The sequence below is a fragment of the Danio rerio genome, chromosome 5 (assembly GCF_049306965.1).
Source record: "Danio rerio strain Tuebingen ecotype United States chromosome 5, GRCz12tu, whole genome shotgun sequence".
Lineage (NCBI taxonomy): Eukaryota > Metazoa > Chordata > Actinopteri > Cypriniformes > Danionidae > Danio > Danio rerio.
This window is the reverse complement of record NC_133180.1, coordinates 54,703,060-54,729,892: the sequence shown is the minus strand read 5'-3', so window position 1 is coordinate 54,729,892 and position 26,833 is coordinate 54,703,060. Positions and strand designations below refer to the sequence as shown.

General features: G+C 34.7%; 1 protein-coding gene across 4 annotated transcripts in view; it reads left to right on the top strand.

The window, feature by feature from the left end:
* Positions 1-26,833, top strand: part of mctp1a (multiple C2 domains, transmembrane 1a) — a 256,389-nt gene that overhangs the window by 51,844 nt on the left and 177,712 nt on the right. For all 4 annotated transcript variants that reach the window (XM_068221519.1, XM_073951401.1, XM_068221518.1 and 1 more), the window contains exon 2: positions 14,087-14,204. In XM_068221519.1, coding sequence (XP_068077620.1) covers positions 14,087-14,204 — 118 coding nt within the window. The remainder of the gene's footprint in view (positions 1-14,086; positions 14,205-26,833) is intronic.

Here is a 26,833-nt window from a genome sequence, read left to right as displayed (position 1 = left end):
ATAAGAGCACATCTATTATTTCATGTTGCTCCACCTATACACAATCCACTGTATGAATCCAGAAAACTCTGGGATGAACTGTGGTTCAATGGAAAATACCTCCTGAAGACGTGCACATAAGTTCACAAATTTGACATCAGTCATCACTCATCAGTGGTTTTAAACTTTTAGCAGTTGACCATTGAAATGCGGTTATAAGAGGACAATTACAAAGGCTTTGTGTAAACTGAGCTGGCAGTCTCATATAAACAGTACTGATAGTCGGCTTATGCATGCAAGGGGTAATGATTTAATCCTGTTTTTGATTAGTTACGTTCTTCATTTAATCGATGGAGTGTGTGTAATATGACAAAAGGGATTTTATTTCCTTATCTTGAAGTTTATTTAATTATTTATTAAATTTTTTTTTTGCTAATCTATATTTAGTAGTAAAAAAGGTATTTTTTAATCCCAATGAACCATCTTCTAAATGCAAAATGAAATAAATTTTATGAAAGGTTTGGTTACATACAAGAAAAAAGCTCAAAGTATATATTGAGTGTATGGAACACTTAAAATGCAGAAGTACAACACAAACAATAAAACCTTTAAATGGAAACTAATGACATCATATGTGGTATTATGTATTGTATATGACATCTTTATTCAGATGAAGACATACAACATTTTTAGAAGTAATTATTCACCTCTTTGCATATAATGTAAGTGTACAAGATGACAAAACCTAAAGCTCTAGGTGAAAATTATGGTATAAATTGTATGACACTTGCTGAAGAATTGGTTTCTTTTTAAGCAAATTGACAGCCATGTATAAATATTCCACTCTAGTGAAAAAATCACTTTGTGGATTTTTTTGCAGTGGTCCTGCACAAAACAAATATGTTGTGTTCTTCTGAAGAAAGACATTCATATATATAGTTGAAGTTAGAATTAATAAAACCCCTGTTTATTTTTTCCCCAATTTCTGTTCACTGGAGAGAAGATTTTTTCAACACTTTTCAAAACATAGTTTTAATAACTAATTTACAATAACTGATTTATTTTATCTTTGCCATGATGACAGTAAATCATATTTTACTAGACATTTTTCACGACATTTCTATACAGCTTAAAGTGACATTTTCAGGCTTAACTAGGTTAATTAGGTTAATTAGGCAAGTTATTGCCTAACGATGGTTTGTTCTGTAGACTATCGAAAAAAAGTTAGCTTAAAGGGGCTAAAAATTTTGTCCTTAAAATGGTGTTTAAAAAATTTAAAGCTGCTTTTTTCTAGTCAAAATAAAACAAATTAAACTTTCTCTAGAAGAAAAAATATTATCAGACATACTGTGAAAATTTCCTTCCTCTGTTAAACATCGTTTGGGAACTATTTAAAAAGGAAAAAAAAATCTAATAATTCTGACTTTAACTGTATATTTGCACGGTGTAAGAACATTTCAGATTCGTAACATGATAAAAACAAAGCAATCACGCCCACTGAAATATATTAATTCTACCTGCATCACTGATGTGCACACAGTGTTGTGCATTGAGGCAGTATAGACATCCAACACTAACAACCGACTTACATATTTTATTTTAACAAACTGAACCTCGTAATTTTCTTTCATATGTAAAAATATAATGTAAAATTTTATAGTAAGGCATTGTGGCATAGTGAAGGTGATAGTATAGTGAACAGTAGAGTGGTGGTCAAAATGATTTAAACACTTTTATATTTACGCATATTTACGTTTTTTCTTTTTTTTTTTTGAGTTGGCCATTGTAATACTACGGAGAACCGGAAGGGATGTGATGGTGGGAAAAAATGGGTAAAAGTGCAGATCAAAATGCAGGGTTTATTAAGAAAAGCAAATGGGTAGGTCAACACAGGGAAAAACAGATGTATACAGGCAAATCCAGAATCATACAACATATATATATATATATATATATATATATATATATATATATATATATATATATATATATATATATATATATATATATATATATATATATATATATATATGCCTTCTATTATTTTCTATTATTAGCTTTTTATAAAAAATATATAATTTTATTTAAATTTCATTATATATAAAACTAAAACTATATCACATAATTTTAAAAAAAAAAATGTATATGAAAATTGTATTTCTATATAACTTTATTATTCTTATTATTCTTATTCTTCTTCTTCTTCTTCTTCTTCTTATTATTATTATTAGTAGTAGTAGTATTAATATTATTATTATTATTATTATTATTATTATTATTTACAACAAACATAGATTCACAGATCAACAGGGAGACTGCAAAAGACCACTTCTGCTTTAAACTGGACTGACTGAGTATCTATTATTAAATATCCACTATTAAATATCTACTATTCAAAACTATACAGACAAATTTAAAATACAGTAAAACACCCTAAATCTGTTGAAACACATCAATCTGATGGCGGTTAAGTTTGAAGCTGGATCTTATCACAGTTGTTATTAAAGTTATGACAGTTTCGACAGAAGCTCATATGCAAGTTTATTTTTCATAGGAAAATTCTTATTAAAAAAAAAAAAGAAAACAAACAAAAACACAAAAATAGGGCTATATCACTGTCAGTCCCAAACATGATCCTTCACAGAATTCAAAGGAAAGCCTTTCAGTTACAGAAATTATAGTATAACATTGTTATAATAATGTTCTTAAGATCCACAATAAATTAAATGTTAAATGTTGAAGTAAATTTGATAAAAAAAAACAATACTCACAACTCACTTCATCTGATATTTGTTGTTTAACCATGTGCAGGTTTCATGAACATTATGAAATGTGTTCTGAAGGTTTTTTCAGTTTTATTTTTCTCTGTCAGATGTTCTAAATGTTTTGATCTGTACATATTCTGCATTGCTTTCATTCCCTGATATGCAAAATAAATGTTTCTCATATTTGTTTAAATATGTCAAGCCTAAATTCTATAATTCATATCCATGTAAGACATTATTTTTTTGTGCCACGTAATAGGCTACACCAAAATAAACATTGAGCAGAGAATTTAAATGTATTAGTTATCTACATCAGGGGACACAGTGGCTCAGTGGTTAGCACTGTCGCCTCACAGCAAGGTTGCTGGCTCGATTCCCAGCTGGGTCAGTTGGCATTTCTTTGTGGAGTTTGTTCCCATGTTTGCATGTGATTCCTCCAAGATCTCCGATTTCCCCCGCAGTCCAAAGACATGCACTTTAGGTGAATTAAATAAACTAAATTGGCCGTAGTGTATGAGGGTGTATGAGAGAGTGTATAGGTGTTTCCCAATGCTCGGTTGTGTCTGGAAGGGCATCCGCTGTGTAAAACATGTGCTGCATAAGTTGGTGGTTCATTCCACTGTGGTGATCCCTGATAAATAAAGTGACTAAGCCAAAGAAAAAATTAATGAAAAAATAATCTACATCACTTTCCACACATACAGTTATACATGCAGCTGTCAGCAGCTGCAATTCTGAAAAAGTAGTTCTCAGACCTTCCCATCTCTCGTAGTGTCACTTCTGACCCATCCGTCACCTGGCCATCTGTCCAGTGAAAGGATGTCCATACTGTATACCTGTGGAGTGGAATATCCACATTATAAGCTCTTTTACTGTATGAACTGTATGACTCCAGGGGCTGAAACTTCATCACCGTCATCTCTTATTCATGATAGGCGCTTATTATGCAAAGCTCTCATCAGTTCAGCTAAATGTTTTTGACCCTGGAGAGGCATAAATGAAAGTTAAGAGAAGGAGCGTTTGATTATCTTCATGGAGCGTGGTATTAAGTAAATGTTTTTGTAGCTTGATTTTTGTGAGTTTTGTGCATGTAACAGACAACAGGCTCTAGAGAAATCACTTTATGAATGGCAACAATAGATTAACAATACTAATAATAATGATACTGTGATTATACAAGGCATTATAGCTTTACTATAGATTGTTGTTGTTATCATAGATTATATACAGTAGATCCTTTTAGCTGCATAATAATTTATTTTCTGCTGAATTTGGATTATAGTGGATATGTATTTCATCACCTTGGAATTATAAGGTTCTATCTGCGTTCTGAATGATTTGAGATATTGAGCTTAAAAGTTTTTGCATTGCATATAGCAAAAAATATGTGTAATGTTTTTTTTTTTTTTTTTATAAAAAGTCTTACAATGTAAACAACTTATAAAAAACATCCCATAATGTAAATAAGTTGTTATTTAACAAGAATATGTCAATAACTCAATTTTCAAAAAATATCAGATAGAACTTTATAATTATAAGGTGACGATTTGGATCAGGATTTGACTGTATGTCCTGTATGTTCATGCATGTAAACAACATTGCATGGTTATTGTACTGCTGAATACCATGTGGAAAAAAAGTGTGGAAGCTGCTAATACTTTGATAAACTGAATGTAATAGGTTGTAAAATATACAGGGTGATTCAAAACGATAACCACAACTTTGAAAATCTGTTTTTAATCAAAGAAACATGATAGAACCTTGGGTAATTAATCGATGTGAAGAGTACTTAAAGTTTTTTTTTGCAGTAGAAAACAAGTTCATAGATGTTATATGACCCCCTCCAGACACTCGAGTGACATCAATCCCAATACTCTAACTTGGATACACTTAAAAAAAATCTGTTATAAAAAACAAAACGTTACAAAATGGCCGGTAAATTACGAAATTTTTCGGAAATTTATATTTAAGGAAATTTCTTTAATTTAATGTCTGTTATTTTATGATAAAATGTCTGTAATTTAACAGCCATTATTTTAGTTTTTTTTTTTTTCTTGGCACCCCAGCTGGATTTTCAGTTGTGGTATTCTTTTTAAATCACCCTGTACTTATGAGCAGTCTAAATTGCAATATCAGTTTAATATTTCACTGACAGGAAATAATAACAACAAACATGAATGCTGTCAAGAATCTTGCCTTGGAAATCCTGGTTCAGTTTGGCCCAAACAGCTTTTATTTCCCATGCTCTGACATGTTGAGTTGTGATAACTCGTGGCAGTCTATAGTACTCTTAATGTTTTATTTGACCTATTTTCAGTCTGATCAATAAGTGCAGCACAAAACATAACAATAATTGATCATTTTCAGCTGGAGAACTCAGCTAAATATGTGTGCTTTGTCCAGTTCAATAGTATTGTGTACATTCTGTGACACCAATATGGCAGATTGATGATGTATCACGAAAACAGTTCATTGTCAGTTGCACTCTCAGAAAAAAAGGTACAAAATCTGTCACTGTGGCTGTACTTGTTCAAAAGGTAATTTTTGTATACCCCTGACAAGTCTTTAAAGGTACATAATAATACATAAAAAGCACAAATGTGCACCTCATAGTACACTGTAAAAAAATAATTTGTTCACTTGACTTAAATTAGGGTCACACTTTAGGGTTTGTTGAATTAAGTTACATTGCATCTACCCTGCATTCTCATTTAAATATTAATAGACTGTTAGGTTAGGGTTAGGGTTAGGGTTAGTGTAAGTTAACATGTACTTGCAAAGTTTCTTATAGTCAGTTAAATGTCTGTTTAAGGAGCAGTATCAACAGATATTAGGCAAACAGTATACTAATACTCAAATAGACCACCAAAATAAAGTGTTACCAAAATTAGTTAAGTCATCTTGTTGGATTGACTCAGTTAAGTTGTATTGACTTAATTCTCTAAGTTTTTTCAACTTAAAATGTTCAGTTGACAGAGGTAAATAATTGACCCAACTACTTATTTCACGTTTAAAACCTAAAACAAACTTTACTGTTGTAAATTATAGTAAAGTAAGATTTCTGACAACTGCTAACTTCTCTGGCAATACTTCAAACCACTCCAAGACAAACCAGACAATAAAGACATTAATTTTTAAAGGACTTACCATAAAAGTTGCTCGTCTTTGCTCGCCTCTGAAGGGGAGAAAATGTTGCCTTCTTGTTTAAATGCCTTTTGCGTTGACTTCGGAGGGTAAACAAAGACTCGGGAGTCTAGTCTAATTAGTTGAATCAACTTTTTTTAATGTTAAATCAGTGCGTTACCACCATGCTATTATTTTAATCAACATAAACTAAAAATCCTTTGTTATCTCAACTACATTAGTGAATCTAAGTTGACTTGACAAAAGAAAATATGTTGTCATAACAAATCATGGGAAAAAAATGACAGTGCAAGCTTTATAAAGGTGGCCAAACTCCACATGTATTTGCAAAGATCTAATCTGATTTAGAAAGATTTTGCCTGGAAACAATACTGTACATTGACAACAAGTTTGTGTCATTTTATTTGTTTGTTATAACGCAAATCTGAAGAAGCATTACTTATCAAATGTGATGATTGAACAATTAAAAAATCTGGTGAAAAATATTTTTTTACAGTGTACCTTAAAGTTCTAAAAGTAAAGCATAAAGGAACAAAAATGTATCTTAAAGGTAGTAATGTCCACCTCTGTGGTACAAAAATGTACATTTAAAAAAGGTACCACCCCAGTGACAGATTTTGTACCTTTATTTTTGTGGTTACTATAAAATGAGACAAATAAGTGCGTACCACAGCGTTTTACCTGATGTTTACATTTAGCCTTTATAATCATTTATTCCAGGTAATTATCTAATCTAACAGGGTCAGATAAACTAGTGTACAGTAAATGTGGTCAAATTACAAAGGTAGTTTAAGGCAGTTGCATATATAATAGATTAGTAGGTAGATGCAGGTCAGAGTGTGAATTATTAGGTGTCTGTGTTTTAAATAAAGCTCTCAACTGAAACCCCCAGGTGTGTCAGTTAATAATGAAAAGTGGTATTGAACAAGTGGACTAAATGTTAACCCTTTATAGGGCACTCATTGAAATACTCAAACTCGTCACTGGGAGTTATTACATGACTTTTGAACTTTTACGACGTTTATGACTTTATGCATATGCCAGTGTCTACGCAAAGTTTTATTTAAAATTAGAAATAAATGGTTTGTGGATAATGGCGTCATGGTGGCGCGGTGGGTAGCATGATCGCCTCACAGCAAGAAGGTCACTGGTTTAAGCCGGCTTGGTCAGTTGGCATTTCTATATGGAGTTTGCATGTTCTCCCCATGTTGGAGTGGGTTTCCTCCGGGTGCTCGGGTTTCCTCCACAAGTTCAAAGACATGCGCCATAGGTCAATTGGCTAAATTGTCTGCAGTGTATGTGTGTTAATAAATGTGTGTGTGTGTGTGTGTGTGTGTGTGTGTGTGTGTGTTGCAGCTGGAAGGCATCTGCTGCGTAAAATATATTCTGGATAAGTTGGTGGTTCATTCCGCTGTGTTGACCATAGATTATTAAAGGGATTAAGTGAAAGGAAAATGAATGAATGAATGGTTTCTGGATTTCAGATGTTCATAAAATATTGTATAATGAGTTTTGTAAATGTCAAAAACATTCATATATATATATATATATATATATATATATATATATATATATATATATATATATATATATATATATATTTTTTTTTTTTATAATTGTTACTACCTCTTTTTAAGCTGGCTCGTTTAAAAGAGAGAGAAAGCAACACAAAAGAACATTTTAAATAAAAAATGTATTCTAACCCAAAATAATAATAACATTATCACCCAAAGGCAATGATAAATCAAATATCAAACAATTAAATAAATTTCCAAGAAAAAAATAAATAAATAAAAAAAGAAATACATATACACATACATACATACAAACAACAACAAAAAAACCCCCAACAAAATAATGCTGGCAGGTCCACTAAAATTGTGTCTCTCTCCTCCTTGTGGCTTTTTTTAAATTCTCCCAATTAGTCCTCAACGACAACCAGGTGTGTCCATCTATGGAGGAACTAGAATGAGTGTACATGTGCATGAGAATGAGATAGAATGAGAGCCAAGAAAAAAACAAGAGAGGCTTAATCAAAGAGAAAAACACAAATCAAGCCACCGACCAAAATATTAATATGTTATCATGTTTCAACTAAAGTTTTAGGTTTTATGGGATTGAACTTGATGTTTTAAGTCAGTTTAATCTAATGCAATTTGCAATTATTTTAGGTTCAGGGTTTTAATTGTACTTACTGTATATTATAGTGCAGTAGTGGTGCAGTAGGTAGTGCTGTCGCCTCACAGCAAGAAGGTCGCTGGTTCGAGCCTCGGCTGGGTCAGTTGGCGTTTCTGTGTGGAGTTTGCATGTTCTCCCTGCATTTGCGTGGGTTTCCTCCAGGTGCTCCAGTTTCCCCCACAGTCCAAAAGCATGAGATACAGGTTAACTGGGTAGGCTAAATTGTACGTGGTGTATGATTGTGATTATGTATGGATGTTTCCCAGAGATGGGTTGCGGCTGGAAGGGCATCCGCTGCACAAAACATATGGTGGATAAGTTGACATTCCGCTGTGGCGACCCCAGATTAATAAAGGGAATAAGCCAAAAAGAAAATTAATTAATTAATATTATACTGCAAAAACAAAACTTTTTTAAAACTGCCAAAAACACTGCACATAGCTTAATTTTAAATAAGTTAATCAAAAATATGTAATAATAACCAATTCTAAAGTTTCCTTTTTAGTTTTGAACTTACTAAACAATCAAAATGTAGCTTGTACTTTCTATACAAATTGAAATTAAACATTGTTAATGCTTTTAAATCATGTTAAGTATTAAAAAAATACTACCACACTACATTGTACTATTCTACTGTACTTTATTTGAACTATTTTGTGGACAGTCAGAAATGTTTCCATTCGTTTATTAATTTCCCTTCGGCTTAATTTTCGCCACAGTGGAATGAACCAGCAACTATTCGGGCATATGTTTCATGCAGGGGATGCCCTTCCAGCCACAACACCCATACAATCTCACCTTCACACATGCACTCATACAATACGGCCAGTTTAGATCATCCAATTCACCTGTACCGCATGTCTTATGACTGTGAGCGGTAATGGACAAAACCCATGTGAATATGGGGAGAATATGCAAACTCCACACAGAAAATGCCAACTGGCCCAGTCAGGACCCGAACCAGTGATCTTCTTGCTGTGAGGTGGCAGTTCTAACCACCGTATTAGAACTAAATGTTTCCAAAAATTGCTTATTGAATTGTTATTATGCAATAAATTAGTGTGATTTTTATATCACTGGTTTGAAACTCAATTTTCTGGAACAAATTCATATCTGTTTGCAGGAAATACTAAATTGCTTATTTGTTGCATCATCTAGTCATATTCTCCTTGAAAACATTGTCTAATGCTTAATAACAAAGAATGACTCAGAAAATATGATTGTAACTTCCTGAGGAGCAACTTTTAATGGTGGCCTGTTCATCATATCACTAATGCTCGTGGAGCCAGCGAGACACCAGAATCCTTCATAATGAGCAAAACCGTACGGAAATGAAATTCTCAAACACAACAGTAACAAGGTCCTACGGGCAAAATTACCTTGCAAACCTCTTGTCACTTTTTTAAGAATAAGTAATAAACAGTGTTTGTTAAGCAACAGTGTCAGGGTGCTGTTTTTTTTCTTTTCAAGATCAACTCTTATTAAACAAAAAGAAAGAAATGAGAAAATACATGCCTCTTGGCAGTGAGTAGATAAATGTTTTTACTTCAGCAGTGTTTTGAGCTGAATATGATCGTTCCTCATTGTTTGATTACCCTTGTGTACCCTGATGATGTTTGCAAACAGCTGGACTATTAAATCTGTCCGTTTTCTAATTAATTACAGTAACAAATGTAGCTCGACACAATGTCACAGAATAGATTGAGACTATGAGGTGAAATGTGTGCTTTTTAATGCATGAATACTTTCTTTTTAGGCCAGCACTTAATTTCATATGGGTTTATAATAATAAAAAACATACATTGAGGTCAAAATGTCCATGAATAAAAATTTGTGCAAACATCTTTTATTCATTAATTATGATGTGCATGTTGTCTGCTGTAAGGTGTCCTTGAGTGCTTTGAAAGGTGCTTATAAATAAATGGTATTATTACTATTTTTATTATTATAAAAAAAAATGGTAACATTTTTTGTTTTTAGATTGCTTTTTTATAATTGTCAGTTGGGTTTAGGAAAGTAGGTGGGTGGGTCTATCGGTGCTTTAGAAAACAATATAGGTTGGGTTTAGGAACGGGGAAGGTGGGGGCACTCCTGAGAGATATTTGAGCTCCGACAAAGCTTACACAGACTTCTGGTGGATTTGCGAAAACAAAAACTGCAAAAAAATGTACCTCCTGGGTTGTATTTGGCACTCCCCAGGAATGTATATAGGGGTACATAATCAGAATGAGCCGGAATTAATAACATTAATTGGCATTACATTAAACATTAAAACATTAAAACTGGCAACTTGCTTTATGCCGTTTCATATTGTGTGTGTGTGTGTGTGTGTGTGTGTGTGTGTGTGCGTGTGTATTAGTGTATAAATCACAAGTGTATGTGGGTCAAGTTGCTGAAAGAATTACTGCTAAGTCACCACAAATGGTCCCCAAAGTCCTATGAGGATACAAAGCACTAAAACCATTTACTATTCTGAGCTAATGTCTCCCTAAGCCCCATAAACACTATTAGCATTCACCACAAAAACACTACACTGCATATTTCCTATTACTGATGACAGCAAGTTGTTGTATTTTAAAGCTGCACTGCAGGATATGTATACTGTAATACCATAGTATAAAAGACTTTCTCAGTGCTAAATATGGTACAGTATTAGGTTTAGCTCTGGTTGAGAACAAACTAGCTTTCATGAGTACAGTGTAAATCAAAGGGCCACTAATGGTTAGCCCTCCGGTCACCCAGAAATTAGCATTCCATCTTCTGTTGCAGTTTAATAAGGTTTTAATGTTGCTCTTTGATACGTTGTCGAGGGCTGATGACCTGCTTAGAGGAAGGGTTACTGTTAAATATTCTGCTTATGACAACATTAGCGAAGAATTAACATTAGCAGACCTTCACAGAGCCGCAGCCTGAAGTCTCTCAGAAAACATTGGCTCTTTTCTACATCTTCAAGGTTGTGAGGCTTGGATTCGTGCTGGTGTAGAGGCAGAGGATGATTATGTAACCAGAAGGGGCAAAAGTGAAATGCAAACTTCCTTTCTTCTCTTTGCTGTTGTACTGTATCTTACAGTTCAAAGGAGCCTTGAAGTAGAGCTATATCTGTTTAGTTGAGCTGCATGTTCACTCTTAAAAATAAAGGGTGATTGAACATGGAAACTCAATAAAGAAGGGTGGGAGTTTTTAGGGACTTTGTGGTCTGATCTGATTCTGGGAGTCACGATCTGATTTACCTACATTTTTTCTCTATTCCTTCTGCTGCACTGTACATTTAAATCTACATTTTAAGCAGCATTGGAGTTTCTATATGCTTTTGTTTATGATTATGTTTATTGTTGATTATTTAGGATGAACAAGCTTTAAATGTAGCATTAAGATTACCAAGAGCATTTCTGAAAAACAAACATTGCCAAATTAAAAAAACAAAACAAAATCAAGAGCATTACTATTTTTTGCTTGTTCATTTATTACATTAAGAAAAAAATCTTCTAAAATGTGCATTTTTTCCAGGCCCTTATGTGCATGTTCAGTAATTTCACTTGTATGAAAAAGAATAGGTCATTTTCTTGGCCTTTAATGTGAAATAACTGAACAATGTTTATTTAAGAAAGTACATTTCAGATGGCACTTAGAGGTTTTTACATCTGAACTCTTCATATATAATTACAGTTGAAGGCATTAGCTCTACTGGGAACTTTTCATTTTGTATTTTCTGTAATTCTCATGTACTGTTTAACATTAAAAAAAAAAAAAAAAAACATAATAGTTCTAATGACCAGTTCATTTAGTCTTTTCCATGATGACAGTTCATACTATTTTACTAGTTATTTTGCAAAATACTAGTATTCAGCTTAAAGGTTCAAGACACCCTGGAGTACTTTTTTTTTGAGACTTTAACAGATTTGTGTGTGTTGAGCATCAGTTAAGACAATGTTAGCACCCATCGGCTTTAATTTTGTGGAAAACTTGATAATTTTGAGCTTTTGTCAGCTAATTTCATCTTCTGAGTTTAAAATAATTTTCGTTCGAATCTGCTAGAGGAGTGATAATGCGTTAATTTCTCTTTGCGTTTGAGTTTTCTTATTCTTATTCTTATTTATTTATTCATTCCTATTTCTTATAGGGATGTTGTCAGGGATGATACAGCAAAGCTTTATGTGTGCAGCAAGCATTTTTTGTTGGGAGAGCTGTACAAGAATTAGATAATGATGGACTTTGTCTTTTATCAGTTTGTTTTCATTGTCATTCAGACAAATCGCCTATCAATGCTGCTGTGTTAGCCTATTTTTATGTTTTTTTCCAGATTATCTGCAGGGCTAATGGTTGAAATATATAGGGCAAGAGACCTGCTGCACTGCTTTGTCTGCATTCAGACCTGGGGATTGAGGAGGAGAATAGTCCTCCTGATTTATAGTGTTTATATAAACACGATTATCTTTATAATGATAGAGCAAATTGTGGTTATGTGTATATGTACGAATAACATATGTAGCAGGGCATTAAATTACTTACTGTTTACGTCTTTGCATTTAACTTTGTAACCTATAAAATCATGGGTCTCCTCACAGTTCGTGTCTCATTTTGTTAGCCAACTGTCAACAGTTGTTCGCTCCCCTCTTTTTCCCCTGCTCTGCCAGCCATGCCCACTCCTCCCTCTGCTTGCAGCGCTCACACCCATCATGAATAATTTTTTGAAAATATTCCGAGGTAGACTTGAACCGAAAGAGGGGGTTTCATGGCCCTATAAAGTCAACTCAAATTGGTTAATTGTCAAATACGTTTTTTTCATTTCCAATATAAAGAATAGTTTCTAAAAGGGATAGTTCACCCAAAAAATGAAAAAGAAACAGCATCCGGAATCCCACATTGGATGCAAATTCATAACACTACAGCTTAACTATATAACTTTATATAAATTTAAATTTATCCATCTGTCCAATTGAAGCAAATTTAGTTTTTGTAGCTCATTTTTTCACATGGGTCGTAATGTCGTGCTTCGATTTAATTACAGATTTGATGCTGAACTTTCGAGAATCTATTCATAATCGTTTGAGAAGGAATTCCAATGCATAGACTCAACAGGCAGCCTGCAGGATTAATTCAAGCAGCATGAAAAACAAAAAATATACTGTAAACTGCAAAGCAAATTGCTTTGTTTAATTATTTTTTTTATTAATTAATTGCTGAGTTAATTTGCTGAGTTGCTTTAAGCCGTTAAAATGACTACTACTATGACTGTACTACACCATAGTAGCAATAGCACATCAACTTTGTATAGTGACCTTAAATATAAAAATGCAACACAACTAAAACATAAATAGTGTATTAATGTGTGTAATATTATATAATATAATAATATAATAATAATATAAATTATTAAGAAAGAAAATATAATATTACATTTGTTTAATGGTTTCACATAGTGTATCTGCTCAGAGTTCAATACTCTGTTTGAATACTGTATAAATGCATTTTTAAGGTGCTAATATACTTAATTGCTCCACATTTCTGTTATTACATTCAGTATTAATATTAGTTGTAGTATTATACAGTATATGGAATAATCCATTTTTTATAACCAAGACTTGATCATTTAAAGTAACTATAACTGCTTAAAGTATCTTAAATGAAATGTTATTATTGAAGTCATACTTTATTTTGTGGTGCTTCGCATTTTATGTAGTTTTAATGTGGTTCCCTTGGCCTCTGAACATGAGTACTCCGGCCTTAGAAGAATCATAATCAGTTCTTAAAATCATTATTTAAGGAAATTTTAATGATCTGAAAACTCTTTTCCTTTGTAAGGAGAAATACAAAAAAAATCTATGGATGTTAAAGGTTATTTATGAGCCATTGATGTCAACAAAGAGCTTTTTTTTTAAAGAGTGTTAATGTACCAAAGTGTAATAACTAGAGTTTTCCTAAAAATACACACTGAACTGGTTTGCTAGAATGAGCTTGATATTGTATCGCATGCTCATAGCCCTGTCTGACCACTTGATTGTTTTCCTCTGTTCCTGTAGGGCATCAATATTGTGGAGCCAAGTAATGACGAACTTCCTCCGTTGCCTAAGCCAAGGATGTATCAGCTGGACATTGTGTTGAAGAAGGGCAATAATCTGGCCATCAGGGACAGAGGAGGTATGTGCTCCATTTACAGTATCTAACCTGTTGTTGCTCAATGTTCTTAATTGTATTTTTTATATATATTTATATATATAATTCTAAAATGCATGGCGCTGCGTGGCACTACGCGGTGCCGAGTGGCGCTTCTGGTGTGCGACCTGCTTAAGGCTCTCTGCCTGCGGCCTCGTGCCAACGCATGCCTCCCACCAGTGCCGATATACAGCCATATCGCACTGCGACTCGTGTGATATTGCTCATATATATATATATATATATATATATATATATATATATATACAACAAATATTTACAATTTCTGAGAGAGCTCGTCGGCGGCCAAAGACGGTTGACGTTGTCTATCCACAAGATGGCGCCAGGTCCGCATAATAAGCCCTTGCTTAGTGTTTTTTCTTGAGCGCAAATAAAAAGCTGAAAAACGGAAGCCTCGTTGTTTTTGAGGTGGACCGGATAGAATTAGTAAGAAGCTGCGAATAGGAAGCTGGATTCAGCCTCGTTCCTCCATATTGCAAACACAACAGCAGTCTGGTAGTGATTGCTCTGTTTTTTTCAAGGTTGATTATTGTGATCGGTCGCTCAATGATTGATATGCATTGTGCATTATGTCCCCTTTAAGAAGACTATTTCTGTGGTTGTTTTACATTTGAGATGTAAACACGAATGTATGTGAGCTTAGTTCAGTTCAGCGAGCTCTAAGGAGAAGTGTGTGATGGTCGCGCTACCACTGTATCATTCTTTTATTTCAATAATGTAACATTTTATTTGCAACGGATGTTTGAGTGTATTCTTCTTTTCTTTTTGCCTACTCGTTGTTGACTGGCTTGTATGTAGTTGACAGCACTTGGGAGAAATGCATAAAAGCAATTAGAAAGAGCTTTTTTTTTCATAAAGTCTCCGGGTAAATGCTGGGACACCTGGCACCCTTTACAATACCGAGGGCAACAGAGAAATACTGTAGACTGTAATAGACTGTAGAGAGATATTTCTGTAGATAAATGCCATTTTATGTCACGTTCAGCCTTATAATCCTAAAATGTGAGCAAAATCAGTTGTTTTGTCATACAATACTAGCTCTAAAGTGACGTCGGTAAACTAGTAACGGCTTCTGCTGTTCTGATGTCATCTGCAGATGTGAATGAATGGCAGAAGAAAGTAGTTCCTAATACAAAAGGGTTTTAGACTCTCCGTGTTTGATTTTCTTTTTTATATATACAAGATTGTGCCGTCAAACAGTTGTATAAACGCAATAAAACACTCGTAGCAGTGTAATATGGCTGTATATCAGCACTGGTGAGGCGCGGCCTTGTGCCAACGCACGCCTCCCACCAGTGCTGATATACAGCCATATCGCACTGCTACTCGTGTGATATTGCGTATATATATATATATATATATATATATATATATATATATATATATACTCCTCTAGGAGGCCAGGTTGGCACATCGTGTGAGGATCAATGCTTACTTTTTTTGATTGAGAGTTTTACAATCTTAATAGTAAAGTTTTGTAACCGTCATTTTTCATTCTACGTTTTCTTCATATTAATCACTGCATTTAAAACTTTCCTAGCTCTTAATCAATACCAAAGATGAAATATTTCACAAATATTCTGTAGATTTCATACACCACCAATAGCTATAACTCATTAACAAATATTTATAACGGTAAACACAAGGAACATGGACACACAAAAATCTATATAAACATAAAATAAGCATACATTACTTAAATAAACACAGTTTAACTGAAGGTCCATTTATACTTTGGAAGCTTTTTATCGCTTTTTTGTCTGTCTGAGGAATGTATATTCCTGTCGAACCAAACCAAAAGGGCTTGCTGAGCAATCTCAAAAACCTGTTTGGGGGGGTCTGTGAGTGTAGAGCCTCTTTTTATTGTTTTAAGACGTAGAGTTAATAAGTGAGCATATGCGATCACAACTGGCAAGTCATCCTGTTGATAACCTTTTGTTGGGTGCCTGTGGACTGCTTTGAAAAAAAAAAAAATTAAAGCTCAGACATGTAGGCACCAATCAATCTTTTAAGGATGATATGGTGTGTGACTTGGATCTGTTAACTCTCTACAATGTTCTTCAAAAAAAGAACAGAGGTTTAACCCCAGCATCCTGGCCAAATTTGCCCACTGGACTCTACCCACCATGGCCTACTAACCATCCCCATATCATAATTAGCTTCATCACTCTCCTCTCTACCAATCAGCTGGTGTGTGGTGAGCGGTGTGGCGCAATATGGCTGCCGTCGCTTTATCCAGGTGGATGCTGCACACTAGTGGTGGACGAGGAGATTCCCCCATAAAATGTGTAAACCACTTTGAGTATCCAGAAAACTAAGGAATGTCAGGAATTATTATTATTATTATTATTATTATTATTATTATTATTATTATTATTATTATTATTATTAGTAGTAGTAGTAGTAGTAGTAGTAGTAGTAGTAGTATTAGTATTAGTATTATAAATAGACTTATCAGCTAATCAATTTGCTGACAATAAAACACAAGCAATGATAATTGAGCATTTTTTAATCAAAAAATTAAACTGAAACTTTTAAAACCCTTTATAATATACAATGTGTGAATTTTGGTTCAGTTAGATTCAGTTGTTATGTTGTGGAGTAAAGCAGCAGCTCGTTTGCATTTAAATGGACACACATGAAAACAGAAAGTTTTTATTCACACCCTTATAAGGGAAATAAGTCAAGCTAAAATAAATGATCTGTGGGGTATTTTCAGCTAAAACTTCAAAGGTACATTCTGGGGACCAATTATTTTATTTTAATTATTTTAGTTTTTGTTTTTAGCTATAGTTTTTGTCTTATAAACAAGTCTTATTGTGTGTATTTAAATCTTACTTGAACCTCTAGCGCCCCAACATGATTCTGAGAGTGAACAAACATCATTCAGCAATGGTCACCTTGACTCATGTGGATCTCAGCAGACACCAGCAGAGCCTTGAGCTCAGCAAACAGTGACTCTTACACCCCTACCCGTTATTACTCCAGACCTGCGCTGCTGTCATGTGAGAGGATGGGCATTAGTGCTTTTGAATGGCAGAGAGACAGGCTACAGAAGTAATGGCCTCGTTAGGGGCTGATGGATGGTACAGCAGGTCTGCTCATACTCCCTCTGCCTCCTCCTTTTGACTCACCTAAAAACACACACACGCTAAAATAATGAGCAAAGACCTCGAGCCCTCGAGACCTGTCTTCTGTTGTGTGAGTCATGCAGTCAGTCATGTGTGCTCCCTTGAGAGGAATCCTGAGAAATTCTTGTGCAGCAGAATATCACACTTTCTTCCAATGTACATGACTGAGATTGGAATTAATTATCTGGATGATTGTTTGAAATCTGAACAGCTAAATTTAGACGTTGCATACATTTCGCAAGTTTACTTCTAAACTTTTTGCATGTTCTCCCTGCGTTCGCGTGAGTTTCCTCCGGGTGCTCTGGTTTCCCCCACAGTCCAAAGACATACGGTACAGGTGAGTTGGGTAGGCTAAATTATCAATAGTGTATGAGTGTGAATGTGTTTGTGTGTATGTTTCCCAATGATGCGTTGCGGCTGGAAGGGCATCCAGTGTGTAAAAATGTACTGGATAAATTGGCGGTTCATTCTGCTGTGGGGCCCCGGATTAATAAAGGGACTAAGCCGAAAAGAAAATGAATGAATGAACTTATTAATAACAACAATAACAATAATAATAATATACACATATACACACTTTTGTGAGGTAAAAAAAATGGGGTCTTTGGATTTGCTATAGCCCCTAGGCCCAATGTGTATTTAATCCAGCCCTCAATGTAGGGTTTTTTACTTATATAATAAATTAACTACTTGCCTCAGAAGATGAAAACACAATTGAAATTGCTGGCCTTTTGGAGGTGCGAGATGCTCTTTGGGAGCGCAGCCGGTCATGACAGTTCTGGGGTTTAATAATACCAAGCCACTCTGATGACAGACTTTGGCTGAGGCATTTTAGAAAGAAAACCACTGAAATGGTTTCTGAAATGAGAAAAAAGGGCAGCGCATGATTTGTCCTTTGGGAATTGATTGGATTGTTGGAAGAAGGGTGTTGCCAACAAAATAGAGGAAGATTTTAATGGCACTTTGCATAAACTTGTGGATGATGAACTGTCCACTGGAATCACCGTCGACACCCTCTGGTACAGAATTTTTTTCATATGACCGATGATGATGAGAACACGGAGCTAAATTTTACAGAGGGAACCGTATCGTATTCAGTCGAAGCATTGGATCCTGTGGAGGCAGGACAGAAATGAGATAGATACACTGATAGACATCACTCTGATTATAGGCAGTCTATGTGACCAGAAGTAAGGAAAAATATTTTAAAAGGGGAAAGGGGTGTTGTGGTATTTCATTAAATGATTATGAAGGCTAAATACATTTTTTTTTAAAGTAATGAAGTACACAGATATAACATTTATAACAAGCACTATTATTTTAAAGTCTATTTAAGACTCATTTCACTCGTCGACCATTTTTGAAATGCTTCTCGGGTAGTAAGATCAGGCATTCTGTCTGAGCGGGGAAACATTCTCCAAAACTGTTTGCCAAGCTTACGATTACATTACATATCACCAATAAAATTAAACAACAACCGTCTCATAAATTTTGTTTCTAAACATTTGAAATATTCTTAGGTTACCCAAGCTACTGCGCATACGCACTCGAGAGAAATGAAATCATGACACCAACCTAATTTATGGTGGTGTTAATGCTTGGTCTGATTACGCTGCTCTTCTGAAATAATCCACAACTTGGTCTTGCTGGCAAATCTCCTCCAGCAATGACAGCGGCTCTTTGTTTACAAATTTGTGGCCGTTTGAGTTGTGGCTTTTATGTGACGTGCATTTGACAGGATGGACTTTACCAATCGTTTCATACAGATTGAAAAACCAAAAAACGTTTGTTTTTAAGTGCACATATTTCAAGCTTTATTTGCATTTATTTCTTATGTCTGTGAAGCAAGTATTCGCTGAGATTCAAGTGTAAAGCACGAACTGTAAAAGCACATGTCTGTTCCTAACTTTTCCACCGGAGAAACGTCAGTCTATAGCGATAGCTGATTGACTCCTGTACTAGTAGGTGGGGCTTCATTTGCTATATTGACAGTTACACATTTTCCTTTTCAAAACTATATGAGTGACACATCTTGTGTATTCTATAGTCTTTGACTATATACATAAACAAGAAGATTGCATTTTTATTTCATGCTAAATTTAAATGGATAGTTCACCCAAAAATGAAAAATTACCCATTATTTACTCACCTATTTCTGGGGGTTTCAAACCTTTATGAGTTTTTTTTTATTCTGTTGAAAACTAAAAAAATTATTTTAAGGAAGCTGAAAATTATTAACCATTGACTTCCATGAAGAATCAAATAGGCAGGGAAGAATCAGGAGGAACAAATAGGCAAGGCACATGAACACAATGGTAATTAAAAGTGCCTATCATAAACAAGATCAGAGAAACAAAAAATGATTACAATGATTACAATTATTAAAACAGATTTAAAAATGTGTTAAAATAAAAGAAAGACATATTAGTGCGATCTTCTGGACGCAGCACAGTGCTCATTCAGTAAAGGCAAAGCTAAACAGATCTGTTAAGTCTTGATTGAATGTGGCAAATGTTGGAGCTCATCTGATCATTTCTGGAAGCTGATTCCAGCAGCTGGGGGCATAATAGCTGAAGGTGGATTCACACTACTGCTTTGACTGAACTCTTAGAATTTCTAATTTACTTGTTCCTAATGATCTGAGTGACCTGTTAGGTTTGTAATCAATGAGCATAGCTATAATGTACTGAGGTCCTAGGCCATTTAGTGATTTATAGACAAGTAATAATACTTTTAAATCTATTCTGAATGTAACTGGGAGCCAGTGTAAAGACCCGAGGACAGGTGTGATGCACTCTGATTTTCTTGTTCTGAGTCCTGCACAGCAAATTCTGTCTTTGGAATAAACTCACTGGAAGTTAAAATCAACTCAATTTGAGTGTACATGTGTGACCATCGAATTTACTCGCATACAAAAAGTTAAATTCAATCTGCTTTTGGAGTTGCAATTTAACACGTTTAACACTTTCTGGAGTTAAAATAGTAATCCTACACAAAGTACTTTTACGTTTGGGTATAAAACTCCTTACCAATGTTAAAATTTAACACTTCTTAGAGTTAAAGTGTATTTTAAACTACATATTTTCAATATTCAATTCAGATTCAATACTCTTGACTTACTGTTTTTATTTTTGCAAATCCACTCATTAGATTTAGAAATTCCATAAATGGACACACTTTGAAATTAATTATCATCATTGCATTAAATATAACAGCAAAACATGGCAGCAGCATTTTGGATGAGCTGCAACTGTCTGACTGTCTTTTTGAGAAGGCCAGTGAGAAGTCCTTTAAAGTAATCCATCCTGCTGGTGATAAAAGCATGAACAAGTTTCTCTAAGTATGGAACCAAAGCATCTAATTCTTGCAATGTTTTTGAGATGATAGTATGCTTATTTACTTACTGCTTTGACATGACTATTGAAACTCATATCTGACTCCAGAATCACACCAAGATTCTTGACCTTATTTTTTGTTGTTTGACCTTTAGAGCCAAGGTACACATTCATCTTGAGAACCTCCCAAACACAATAACTTCAGTTTTCTCTTTGTTTAACTGAAGAAAGTTTTGCATTGTCAGAGGGTGTCAATTTGGCTGTAGTCATTAGGCTAAGTAGATTTTAGTGTCATCAGCATAGCTGTGGTAGAAAATTTGGTTCTTTCTTTGTTTAAATACTATGAAAGTCAATAAATACAGGTTTCCAGTTTTCTTCAAAATATCTTCTTTTGTGTTCAGCAGAAGAAAGAAACGTATAAAGGTTTGAAACAAGTAAAGGATGAGCAAATGACGGTGACATATCTCTTTAATAGCACTTCCAGTCAACGTTTAGTTGTGACCAATAGATTTCAAGGAATACACACCCATTTTGTAATCAGAAATTGCTCTCTCCATTGCTATTGGACTTATATATTCCTCTAGTTTCACTGTCAGAAAGAAGCAGGCTTTCTCTAAGACCAATAGCAGCAGTGACTCTACTAGCCAGGCTTCCAGCTAACTCTACCAAACCTCTTCAGCTGCTCCAGAACGCAACAGCACGAGTGGTCTTTAATGAACCTAAAAGAGCACATGTCACTTCGCTACTCACCCGTTTGCACTGGCTGCCAGTTGCTGCTCTTATCAAATTCAGAGCTCTGATGTTTGCTTACAAAGTGACTTCTGGCTTTGCTCCTTCTCATCTGCTCTCACTTCTGCAGATTTATGTGCCCTCCAGAAACTTGCGTTTTGTGAATGAGCGTCGCCTCGTGATTCCATCCCAAAATGGGAAGAAATCACTTTCCTGAACTCTTGCATTCAATCTGCTCAGTTGGTGGAATGAACTCCCTAATTTCATCAGAACGGCAGAGTCACTCGCTGTCTTCAAGAAACAACTAAAAACTCAACTATTTAGTCTCCAATTTCCTTCCTAATCTGCAATTGCCTCTCTGGCTCCACCGCTAACTGTACTAAAAAATAAATAAATAAATAAAAATAAAAAAAACTTACATTTACTAATGCTTTGCTTCCTACACTTTACACACCTGAAACTTGCCTACAGCACTTATTCATTGTTGCTCTTATAGTTGTGTAAATTGCTTCCTTGTCCTCATTTGTAAGTCACTTTGGATAAAAGCATTTGATAAATGACTAAACGTAAATGTAAATGTAAATGTGATGAATGAGAATGTGAATTCTGTTCTCACTTTTGAGTCGCAGTCTCTGTGTCTTTTAACCTTGAGTTATGAATATTTCTATGTGTGTGTTTGTTACGTTGGTGTGGACAGCTTGGCAGGAGCTGATCCAGGATTATAACATTGTTTTCAGTGTTTCCTGTTGTCTTTCTCTGGCATTGAAATCCATCTGTCGGCATCTGTTAATGACCTGATGGTGTGTATATGAGTGTGTGTGAGCGTGTGTGTGTATTTGTGTGTAGGAAGTGGACAGCATGCAAAGCACCTCTCGCTGTTTTTACCGTCTGACAACACAGTTATTGTGAAATTAAAACTAATGTGTGAGAATAATCAGAAAAGTATGAACTTTTTTGTGCAATGATGAACTTAATAGTGTGGCGACTGTTTCCTGAACTCAAGACTCTGAAATTACATTTCCAGTGCTCATGTCTTTGTGTCATGTTTGCAATATTACAATATAGCATGTTGAGCTAATGAGAGACGAGGGGTGTTTTTGTAAAATCACACACTCACCCTTCTTCCTACTATTATTGCTCATTATACTGCAGCATTTCGTGACTTAACATTTGCATTTTCTGACTTGGCTGGCTGCCTGTCTCTAAAAACACACACTTGCGCGCACACAACATCAAGTCGCTGCATTTATTACTTCTAAATGTGGAAACCAACAAACAAACAAAATAATAGTTAGTGAAGCAATGGACTTGTGTGACTCTGATAATGTACGAGTCGCAGACATGAGGCATGCATGAACTGGTTGTTACTCTAATCATCGTTACCTTTGCATTTGCGTTTCTGTTTGCTTTATACAACTGAGAATGTAGTCCCAGTTGAGTTCGAATTAGCCTGTTCAATTACAGAAAACGGGAAATACCATTACCATTATAATTTTAATATAAAATATTGAATAATGTTATCAAACAATTATGATATTTAAGTTAACTTTAATTTTAATTTTAAGTTAATCTTGCAGCCCAACTGCAAGATCATTGAGGACCATTAGTGGGCCGCGGCCTACCACTTAAGAATCCCTGGTCTATAGTAATGTGAGTGCTGGACAATCAAAACAAGAAGAGCAACAGGACTGTAAACACAGGCTTAGAGTAAACACATGACCTTTTCAAACACATTTCAAACACATGAATGATAAAGATCCTTCTGATAAGTTTGTCATCTATATGCAATTTGAAAACAAAAAACAGAAGGTAACCTTTATTATCATCATTATCATCATCATCATCATCATGTGCTGTAAATGTATCAATGTACAATTAAATGTTCTTAGAAAACTCAAAATTCTAACACCATGTGGGCTTATTCTGCATTCAAAGCTGCATGCTGTGTTTTAACTGAGTTCACTCAGCTCAGGCATCACCACACTGAACGATAGTAGAAAATGCTGCAGTCATCAATCTAGAGCTGCACTGGTGGGGCATGCTGGGTAATAGAGTGTGCAAGTGATGTGAACGCCGTTGACCACATCCTTTTTCATTTTGTATGTGATATTGAAAGGGCTTAAATATATAGATTCTGAACTCAGATTATCTGTTAGGCATGTGTAGTGTATTTTATCAATGGAAAACGACAGATCTCAGATAAAACCTCAGACTTTTTCAAATGAATTTTACACCTTAGATCTCATATGTTGCTCTAGTATCGGGCGCTCAGTATATTGGTTCATAATAAAAGGCTTGAGTAGAGTTTAGATCGTGTAGATATATAATAAAAAATTTAATAGCCTTCTTCGTTGAAGTATAGAAGTCTGGAAAGTAAATCTTTTATTCTCTGCAGTATGACTGGATATGTGCAGACTTTATAAACATGTTTTTGATCTGTGTTCTACTTTAATTAGACAATACTGTAGAAATGGATTATGAATAGATTATTGTAAATAGTTTATACAGAAATGTCAGCTAGTTTCTTTGAACATCTTTAAAAAACTAACAATGAACAATATTTATTAATTCATGTATTTATTTATTGATTTATTCTAGTATTTTATTTGTTTCAACATGCCAACATGCAATGCAGAAGCCCCCCTGTCTGGTTTATTTACACCCGATTGAGACATTTAGATTTTTTTTGTTATAGTTTATGCAGACATAAAAAAACAAAGAACAGACAAACCCTTCATGTAACAATAAATGTAAAATATAGCACGAAACAAGGGAAAATGGCGACATACAAGACATATATGACCTACGAAAACACACTGCGATTGCTGGTAAGAGAGACAGAGAAAAAAAAAACTTACAAGCCTTCAGAAATTAAATAACATTATTCGTCTTTATGTTGTATTAGAAAAAAAAAAAAAAAAAAAAACTGGATCTTGCTTTTTATAAAATTTTGCTGAGTTCCTACAAGTGTAATGTCTAAATATTTCCAAATGTAAAGTGGAGGTAAGTCCAAGAAGCCAGTAAGAAAATTAAGCCCTAACATTTTGTGGAACCCAGCATTTTTTTGGAAAAAAATGTGTAAAATGTGCATCTGATGTCACCTTTTAAGATGCAGTATGTAAGTTTTACACTCAGTTATTGAACTTGGTATTGCATTCCTGGATCAAAACAAAAGCATATGCAGATTGCCAGATTAACAAATAGAGTCTGGCTGCAGATTTGCACTTGCACTTTGAGACATGCACTCTCTGACTTGCACCGCTCTTCCTCTGCAAGTGACGTCATTTACAATCACTACCTGTGGCCGCTTGCATGAAAGTCCTTCAATAATTTAACTTAAGGGTGTCCATGACGGGGAAAAATCCTGGAGGTAAGATCGTTGCAACAAACTTCTTATCTGTCACCCTAACCTAAGTGCCTTTTTTCTAAGCGTTTCATTGTAGTTTCTGGAAACATACGGCGACGGGCGCCGCAGTTGCTATAGTTACGTAAACAGGTTGTAAAAAACCACGAATGCTTGCCTTAAAACAGCTCTGCAGTACACATAATCTGTGCAGCTTTCTTTGCGTTAAGCAAGCCGAGACTTTCCCTTATCGAGTCGATCTCGACTTCATGTTTGGAGGACCTATAAAATTCAATTCAATTCAATTCAGCTTTATTTGTATAGCGCTTTTACAATGTAGATTGTGTCAAAGCAGCTTCACATAAATGGTCATAGTAACTGGAACAGTGTAGTTCAGTTTTTAGTGTTTAAGTTCAGTTCAGTTCAGTTTAGCTCAGTTCAGTGTGATTTAAAACTGGGCTGAGATCATGTAGAGACTTTTGAAGCTGCAGTGAAACTGCAATTTTATGTGGATGCACTCCTGTGCAGATGTGCTAACTCATTGACACATATATATTATTTTAATTATGAGATGCTTTTAAAAAAATATTTATTTACAGTCCTGTGAGTCTTTCATTAAAAAAATGTCATTTGTTTAAGGGAGCTTAAATGTTTTAAGAGGAAATGGTTACTAAGGACTAAGGGGAAATACTTAATAGCAGCCTTAAGTTGATCTTTTTTTCTTTTTTCTCCTCTTGCAAACCAACTTTTACTAAGGGTACACTTAACCTTAAACTGAGGGATTTTTTGGTCAAGAACTTTCATGCAACCAAGCCCTGCACTCTCCTGCCACATCACTTGCATTGACATCTGCATTCTTGTCTGCAATGGTGCTGGGACCTGCTGAATAAAGAATAGTTTTCCAAGTCATTGAAGAATCATTGCTGAAGCCCATAATGTGTATTTATTATTTGTAATACTACAACTCCTTGAAATGTTTAAAATAAACACTTAAATTCAAATTCGCATTAGCCTGGTGTTATTCATAACTGTGGAGGAATGCCTAGTGTGTATCTAAATATATAGCTTTGCTGGCATAAATATTAATAGTAGCCTGCTTTGGTAAATTTACATAAAGTATTATTATCATATGATGAATACACAAACCACTTTTCAGGGGGGTGGGGTGGGGTGATCTGTCATCGAATGGAACTATTTAGTATTATTTTACAACGTTGTCACTGGTAACGCAAACAGATTGGAAACTTACTTTAGGTTTACTTGTGTCGATTGCAAGTGACATGAAAGGTGTCGATTGTAGAGAGAGTGCAAGCCCGAGAGTGGAAGCCTGAAGTTGCAAGTGCAACTCTGCAGCCGACACTTCTCAGATTAATGACCAAATGGAGCGAGTCTCGAGTCTGAAGGCTGATTTAAACTGTGTTCAAAATAAAAGCAACGACACACAATAGAAGCAATATTTTCCTTTTTTAAAAGTAGATTTGTTCCAACCAACACCTCGAATTGATATATTAGAAATCGCTTTTATTTCTTGCATCTGAACCGAACAGCAGAAAACTGATAATGACCACGTCAGGTACACCCCATGTGCTTTGTTCAGTGTTAAATGCTAATAATGTTAGTTTAGTTTCAGACCCCGGATTAATAAAGAGACTAAGCCGACAAGAAAATTAATGAATAGGTATATTATTTGCTAATTAATAATCACCTCATGTGGAACTCTGAATCTGCGTCTCATTTTGGAGTCTGCTACAGTCCATCGGAGTTTGCATTTTGGTCACAGACGCATGCTTTAAAAGCTTTTCTGAATAAATGAATAAATAAATGAATAAATGAATGAATGAATGAAGCACATGGTTTTCCAACAAGGCAACCTGGGCTGCTGAATTATAATTGGCTAAAGTGCCATTAGGTGGGTTAAAAGAACCAAAACAAAGACAGCCGTTCCAGCATGTAACACACATTTTAAAAGCAGATTCTCTGACTTCAGGATTGTTTTTCAGATAAACAAGAATGTTCACTTTGTATGTTTCTGAAATATCACCAAACATATTATGG